The following is an 8,206-nucleotide window of genomic DNA, read 5'->3' as shown; positions in this document are numbered from 1 at the left end:
AAATGTTTTTGCACTATCTGAACTCATATTTTTTGTCGGATAATAATTAAAAAAATTAAAAATATGATATTAATATATGATATTTGAATATCAAATATTTCAGATCTAATATTAATTTATAATTTTTGAATACCTAACATATATAACAAGTATTTATACTAATGGCTCATGTCTTTTCTCATGTGAAATCAGTATAAAACATAAAAAATGTGGCAGTGATAATATGAAATTTGAAAACCAAATATTTAAGAGATTATACTACTATATGGATTTTTAGTACCTAAATATGTATAATAACTTAATAAGTATTGATATTAATGAATCATATATTTTCTCAAAAAAATGGTACAAAACACGAATGTGGTATTGATAGACGATATTTAAATATCAACTCTTTCAATCTGATATCAGTATATGACATTTGGGTGTCCAAACAAAAATAGCAAATATTGATATTAATATATTTGTTCCAATTTTTTACTCAATATTTTATCTTTTGTACATGATATAAAATAGACGTACTCAATAATCATATATTTTCAAATTTTTGTATCGATTTTCATCAATGAAAAGACGTGTAAACCCATAAGTACTGAATCTTTTTTTGTGTGCGTGAATTAGGAAATGCAAAAACTTTTCTCTACAGCGAGAAGCGATCACACATTCGCATAGAATTTAGAGATTTAAAAACAAGTCGTCCTTCAAAATAACCCTTCGGATGTGTATTTTGCAAATTTTCATAAGACGGACGTTTTACTTCAATATTTGTACCATATCATATCAGACTTTGTCTTTGCATTTCATGCTTCTGTTTATAGCAACCCTTCTGGTATCACCAAAACAGAGATACATCTAAAAGTTTGTCCTACTACTAACTACAACCTTAATATCATCACAGATGTGTTCAGCAAAAACTGACATAATCGTCACTACAAGTAGAGAATTTTTCACCATGCAGCGCGTGCGATGTCTCCGAAAACAACGCCAAGCTCTCGATGTTCAACTTCAAGATCATGAATCTCTGCATTAAGCCTTTTAACCACTGCCTTAACATTCAAAAATTTTGCCTCGAGAGCTTTCATCTGGCCTTCGACCTCGTCTCTCTCTTTTTTCTTTGATTCCATTACAGCACGTGACTCTTGCGAAAGGGTAACTAGCTGATGTATTCGTGATCGTAGAAATCCAACGGCCATGCCTAAATCCTCAAACGCTTTTAGCTTTCTCTCCCAAGTTTCTAAATGACTGAGAGGGGTGGTAAGTCTGGCAGATTCGATAGCATCGGCAGTGCTTACAATCTCAGAGATCATTCCTGTGACCAGCTTACTGTTTAGGCCTTCGACAAGATTTTCATGAAGAAACTTACTTTGACTACAGCAGAGATCGTGATACTTCATTCTAAGCTGCGCAGGTACTTCGGAGTTGAGAAATACGCCATTCACATGAATGTTGAAATCTTCGAAACACTTCATGTCGTTAAATTTGATGTTGGTTTGAGAAAATCTGATGTGTTCCAAATTTTCGGATCCAATATCATCGTGGATCTTGCCAGATTGATCGGCAACAACGGCATTATGAGAAGACAAGATATGCGTTTTATCGTCTACTGAAATGGGCTCCAGATATTTCTGCTTAGCTATTTTAGTTCCACCACTTGAATCATCTTCTGGCCGCTGGACTGTTTTCACTGAAATCACATTTGAAGAAACGATGATCTTTGTTCTCTAGACAACTTTTGAATAATGTATTACAAGATTAAAAAGGGAGAACAGTACCAGGATTAATCTCCCTCTCTGAATTGAGATGACTGCTAGCCCCATCGACTTCTGTTAGACTGCTAGCTCTCACAATATACACCTTTAAGATATCAAACATTACATTACAAGAAAGGCAACATTACAAATTCATAGGTACATGCAGAGAACACGTTAATTTAGGATATCAGGTTAGGAAAGGACCCGATTGTAAAACAGTAGTCTTAGAATATCCCAAATTTATCCACAACTCGACAATTTTTTATCGAGCAAATGTGGGATCATAAAATTGCCCCCTCTTGAGCATACAACATTATTCATACTGACAGATAGTAGCTATTTCATAGTTCGTCTCTTCCACTTGATTGATTCTCAAAATGAGCACCAATATTAAGCCACAAGTTCAAAAGGAGAGCCCAAACCCCAAAAACAAATAACCTTGCAGGTAGGAAAGACCCAGGAACGTATTAGTCACTCCACAATTTCTCGTGGAGTTGAGGTGAGTTCACAGCAGTTACTTGTCAAGGATTCATTTTCACGTAAATCATCAATATTTTTTTTAAATTCTTCAAGTGAAGTTTCTTGTTCTTCTCCTAGGTAATCCCTTCCACTGCATCCGATGCATCTCAGAAAGAGCTACTAAACCATAAGACTGAAAGGAGAGCCTGATAAGCACGAATTATATAGCGTTTTAGAGTCTTTATTTTGTCGTTTTCGTGCTTATCTGGCATGTTTTATTCCGAGTTTTGCGCTTAATTCGTACTATTATGGCAAATTGTAGGTTTGACCAAAAGAGGATGAAAGCCAAAGAAATGAAAGAAAAGTCAGACTCCGCAATGCCACGTCAGAAATACCCGGAAGAAAAGAAAGAAAGTATGAATTGAAAACACAGACCCTTACACGGATCCCGTGTAAGGGTCCGTGTACATCAACCCCATTTGAAGAGAAAATTCGAGACTACCCGGACCCTTACACAGACCCCGTGTAAGGGTCCGTGCCATTCAGTTGCCAAAATGCAATTTACAGAGCCTCGACGGACCCCTTGACGGACCCCTACACGGGGTCCGTGTCCCTTATCACCCGAGAACCCAACTTACAGTATGTGGACGGAACTCCAGACGGACCCCTGCACGGGGTCCGTGTCAGCCATTCTCGAGAAAGAAAGAAATCCAGAGCCTACACGGACCCCTCTCCGGATGCAGGCACGGGGTCCGTGTGTGCAATATCAGATCGAGATTTTGGCGAAGATTTGCTCGAGATTTAGAGGTAGAATAAAAAGGAAAAAACCTAACACGAAGAGGGGGGTTGAAATTCTGAGACTTGGCAGCCGACTTTGGGAAAAAAGGCGCAAGCTTTGAGATCTGGAAGAAGGCAACGGCTCGGGGAGAAAATCGAGGGAGAAAACAACGCGCTTCACACGCAGATCTGCGCGCCATCGCTGAGATTTTCTCATCTATTTTAATTTCTTAGTTTTATTCATGAATTCAATTATTAAATTTGATTTTAGTTTTGAATTCATGGAGTAGTTTTCTTTTATGATCGGGACCACGATAGGAACAAACGATTGATTTTTGTTATTCATTGAAGTGTTTGATTTATAAAATTGTTTTATGTTATTGATTAATGTTTGCATAAATTTCGTGCTTTTAATTTGGCCAATTATTTGCATGTTTGTTGTTTAATCTTGACTCGAAAGAGAATTGATTAAATTTAGCTTCAAGAAAAATATTAATCAACACGCGGTTAAACTGACTAGAAATAGTATTCGGTTTCAGTGTGCGATTTTAGGCGACAGCTGTGATTCTTTCGTTGATGAATGCGTTTTTGGGTAATTAAATTCAATTAGAAATAGTTGGACTGTTAAATGAAAATAGGATTATAAATTCTAGAACTAGATTTATAATTAATATAGAGAATCGCATCGTAACATCAAATGATCTATAGTTAAATAATTCCATTGCATGATATTAATCAAAAGTCTGTTACCGTCGTGTGTCCCGGTCATTCTATTTAAATTTGAAATAACCCCCAAGTCCCAAGCTTATCTGATATTTGATTCAGTCATTTAATTAGCATAAATTAGTTTAAAATTTACGTAGTTGCAATAATAATCAAATCATTCATTTTTATTTGCCTAGATTAAATAAAATAATTGAATCTTAGTAATTAAATAATAGTCTCTGTGGGATCGATACTTGGACGTCTGTCCATTTACTATAACTTGACCTAGTCCATTTACTATAACTTGACCTAGTCCGCTTGCTAGAATTCATCCCAACCGAATTCGTCGGTCAAGTTTTTGGCGCCGTTGCCTGGGACTATTTATTTAATATTAGGATAAATTATTTGTTTGAGACTAGGCTTTTATTCTTAGTTTTAAATTTTTCAGTTATTCTATTCTTTAGTATTTTAATTAATTTTGTTTCAGTTTTTCTTATTATATATACTCTTTTGGAGCTTAAATTGTGCACTTAAATTTTTGATTTCAGGGGTTAGCTCGTGTTATATGAACCGTGCTCAGGACGTCAAAAATCTAGTGCCACTTGATCTGGAGATTGAAAGCACCCTTCGAAGCATCCGCAGAAATCGAAGGAACAACAACTTGTCGTTTGAATCCGAGTCTGAAGCAGAACCTGAAATAGATCTTAAACCAGAATTCGAAGGAATGGCCGGAGAAGAGGATAACCGTACATTGATGGAGCTTCATCGACCAGCATTCGAAGGTTATGGGTCTAGTATAATCCGCCCTACGATTCAGGCAAATACATTCGAGCTGAAGCCAGGCATCATCCAAATGATCCAAATGCAAGTAAAGTTCGGTGGAGCACCATCTGAAGACCCCAATGCACATCTGGAGAATTTTCTGTCAATCTGTGATACGATCAAGTGCAATGGGGTGAGTACTGATGCCATTCGACTCAGACTATTTCCATTCTCCTTGCAAGGAGAAGCTATGGAGTGGCTTCGCGACCTTCCAGCTGGTTCTATCACTACTTGGGATAGGCTAGTTGAGTTCTTCATGCACAGGTATTTTCCCCCTACTAAGATTACACAACTGCGAAATGAAATCACTTCATTTAGACAGAGAGATAGGGAATCACTGAATTCAGCATGGGCGAGGTTTAAAAAGATGTTGAGAATGTGCCCGAGACATGGTTTTTCAGTAGGCCAGCAGGTGGAGACATTTTACTATGGGGTAGATCCTTCTGTGAGATCTATGCTTGATGCGGCAGCAAATGGGAGTCTATACAGGAAAACGCCAACCGCAGCGCTCGAAATCATATCTAATATGGCCGAGAGCAATGTGGGTTGGCAAGACAACCGCAGGGAGAAGAAAGTAGGATTCCTTGAGATGGATGCTTTGACAGCGATTACAGCAAAACTTGATGGATTGACACATCAGATGTCACAGTTACAAGCGCAGAAGTCAATACCAGTCAAGTCAGTGAATCAGATCCAAGGAAATGCTGAAATAGTTGGTGGTCCATCTTGTGACATGCCATTCATGCCAGATATGCCTTGTGAGGAAATACAGTGTTTTGGAGGGGATTCAGTAAATTATTTGGGAAACCAGGGGCGTCAGCAAAACAATCCATACAGTTTCTCGTATAATCCAGGCTGGAGGAATCATCCAAATTTCGGGTGGAGACAATCAGAAAATGCTGTTATGCCATTACAGTTTAATCCTCCACAACATCCTATGCAGCAAAAGCCTTCTCAACAACCACCTAAGCCTCCACAAGGTGCTGGACCCTCTATGCCACCCGGTTTCAAGCCACAAGATGGCAAGTCAAACCTTGAGGACATGCTTGCAAAGTACATAGCAGGAAATGAGATGAGATGGCAAAACCATGATGCCATGATGCAAAGAGTGGAGACTCAACTAGGGCAGTTAGCGACACAGATGGCTACACGAGCTCCGGGTTCACTACCTAGTGACACGGAAAAGAATCCTAAAGGTGTCAATGCAGTCACGGTGACGTCTCCCATAAAGCAAGAGGTGGTTGATATCGATAAGTATGTAAAGGAGAAGGAGTCATCAAAGCAAGGATCCAATGACACGAAGGAGAAAGGTAAGTCCCTAAACTTGAACTCCAATGTTGATATAAATTCGCTCCCCTTTCCCCAACGAGCTAAGCAACTGCAATTGGACACTCAATTTTCTAAATTTCTTGAGATTTTCAAAAAGTTGCACATAAATATCCCATTTGCAGAAGCTTTAGCTCAAATGCCCTCATATGCAAAATTTCTTAAAGAAATCTTATCAAACAAGAGGAAATTGGTTGACTTTGAGACAGTTAAGCTTTCGGAGGAATGTTCTGCTATTTTACAAAATAAATTACCTCCAAAGCTTAAGGATCCAGGTAGTTTCTCTATCCCCTGTACCATAGGAACTTCATTTTTTGCTAAAGCCTTGTGTGATTTAGGTGCAAGCATTAATTTGATGCCTTATTCATGTTTTGAGAAACTAGGAATAGGTGAAGTGAAACCAACTACAATTTCTCTACAGCTAGCTGATAGATCAATTAAATTTCCTAGGGGAGTTGTAGAGGATGTGTTGGTGAAAGTCGACAAGTTTATTTTTCCAGTGGATTTTGTTGTGTTAGACATGGAAGAGGATCGTGAGATTCCTCTAATTTTAGGAAGACCATTTTTAGCCACTGGGAAAGCTCTGATAGATGTACAAAAGGGTGAGTTGGTGTTGAGACTGAATGATGAGAGTGTGGTGTTTAATGTTTTTCAGTCCATCAAATATCCTAATGATAAATCTGATTGTTTTAGAATTGATGCTACTGACGAACTTGTCGAGTGCAGTTTGCAGGAATTGATCGGTGAAGATCCTTTGGGAGTTTGTTTGACTTGATTCATGTTCAGGAGAGTTGGAGAATGAGGATGTCAAGGAATACATGCTTTATCTGGAAGCAGGCAGACCGATCTCGAAAACGGTAAACTCTAGGATTGGGGAGCTTGGGCATGTCCCAAGACCTTTAAGGTCATCCATTGAAGAAGCCCCAATCTTAGAGATGAAACCTCTTCCTTCTCATTTGAAATATTTATTTTTGCTTGACAATGATAAACTGCCAGTAATTGTCTCATCTATTTTGACAGGTTTGGAGGAAGAAAAGCTGCTGCGAGTTCTGAGGGATAACATCAAAGCAATTGGTTGGAGCATTGCAGACATCAAAGGGATCAGTTCATCCATGTGTATGCACAAAATTCTGATGGAGGCTGACCACAAAACTTCTACCCAACCTCAAAGACGACTGAACCCAGCTATGCAGGAGGTAGTAAAGAAAGAGGTGATTAAGCTACTGGACGCAGGTATTATTTACCCGATTTCTGATAGTAGGTGGGTTAGTCCAGTGCAAGTAGTTCCGAAAAAGGGTGGGATCACTGTTGTCAAGAATGAGAATAATGAATTGATCCCTACTAGAACTGTTACAGGGTGGCGTGTTTGCATTGATTATAGAAAACTTAATGATGCCACCCGTAAAGACCCTTTCCCCCTCTCCTTTTATTGATCAAATGTTGGAAAGGTTAGCTGGACATCCTTTTTACTGTTTCCTGGATGGTTATTCAGGTTATATGCAAATTCCTATTGACACTGAAGATCAGGAGAAAACCACTTTTACTTGTCCCTATGGGACATTTGCATATAAACGAATGTCATTCGGTCTATGTAGTGCACCAGCAACTTTCCAACGATGCATGATGGCAATTTTCCATGATATGATTGAGGATTTCATTGAAATATTTATGGACGATTTTTCTGTATTTGGCTCTTCATTCGATACTTGTTTGATTAATTTGTCTAAAGTTTTGGAGAGATGTGAGGAGTCAAATTTGGTGCTGAACTGGGAAAAATGCCACTTTATGGTGAGAGAGGGGATAGTGTTGGGGCACAAAATTTCTGAAAATGGGATTGAGGTCGATAAGGCTAAGATTGAAGTGATAGAGAAACTCCCTGCCCCAACAAACATCCGAGGAGTGCGTAGTTTTTTAGGACATGCAGGGTTCTATAGACGGTTTATCAAAGATTTTTCCTGCATTTCTAAGCCACTGACCAATTTACTGATAAAAGATGTGAAATTTGATTTTTCTGCGGAGTGTGTGCAGGCATTTCAGGTCCTGAAGGAGAAATTGATCACCGCACCAGTGATGATAGCACCTGATTGGGGGTCGCCATTTGAGGTGATGTGTGACGCAAGCGACACCGCTCTAGGGGCAGTGTTGGGCCAAAAGAGGGATAAATGTATTCATGTCACCTACTATGCTAGTATGACACTTTCCGCTGCCCAACTGAACTATGCCACTACAGAGAAGGAGCTTCTTGCCGTGGTTTTTGCTCTTGATAAGTTTAGATCGTATCTGATAGGGAGCAAAGTTGTCGTGCATACTGATCATTCAGCCTTAAAATATTTGATGGCTAAAAAAGACGCAAAGCCAAGACTAAT

General features: G+C 38.8%; 2 protein-coding genes across 3 annotated transcripts in view; one reads left to right on the top strand and one right to left on the bottom strand.

Annotated features, from left to right (window-relative positions):
- Nucleotides 1-672, top strand: part of LOC140823966 (uncharacterized) — a 4,483-nt gene extending 3,811 nt beyond the window's left edge. Inside the window, exon 4 of the mRNA XM_073185572.1 lies at nt 622-672. Coding sequence (XP_073041673.1) covers nt 622-672 — 51 coding nt within the window. The remainder of the gene's footprint in view (nt 1-621) is intronic.
- Nucleotides 673-777: 105 nt separating this feature from the next.
- Nucleotides 778-2,402, bottom strand: LOC140816402 (B3 domain-containing protein Os01g0234100-like). Of its 2 annotated transcripts, XM_073175659.1 has the most exons (3): nt 1,773-2,402; nt 1,652-1,684; nt 778-1,603 (listed from the first exon to the last, which is right to left on the bottom strand). In XM_073175659.1, the coding sequence occupies exons 1-3, from the start codon at nt 1,870-1,872 to the stop codon at nt 948-950; spliced, it is 789 nt and encodes a 262-aa protein (XP_073031760.1). In that variant the 5' UTR covers nt 1,873-2,402; the 3' UTR covers nt 778-947. The 2 variants fall into 2 exon arrangements, with proteins under 2 accessions (XP_073031760.1, XP_073031752.1); XM_073175651.1 differs by having other exon boundaries at nt 778-1,684; nt 1,773-2,399.
- Nucleotides 2,403-8,206: the final 5,804 nt, after the last annotated feature.

The sequence above is a fragment of the Primulina eburnea genome, chromosome 2 (genome assembly GCF_022965805.1).
Source record: "Primulina eburnea isolate SZY01 chromosome 2, ASM2296580v1, whole genome shotgun sequence".
NCBI classification, from domain to species: Eukaryota; Viridiplantae; Streptophyta; class Magnoliopsida; order Lamiales; family Gesneriaceae; genus Primulina; species Primulina eburnea.
Note: the sequence above shows the minus strand (reverse complement) of the source record. Positions and strands in the feature narration are given on the sequence as shown.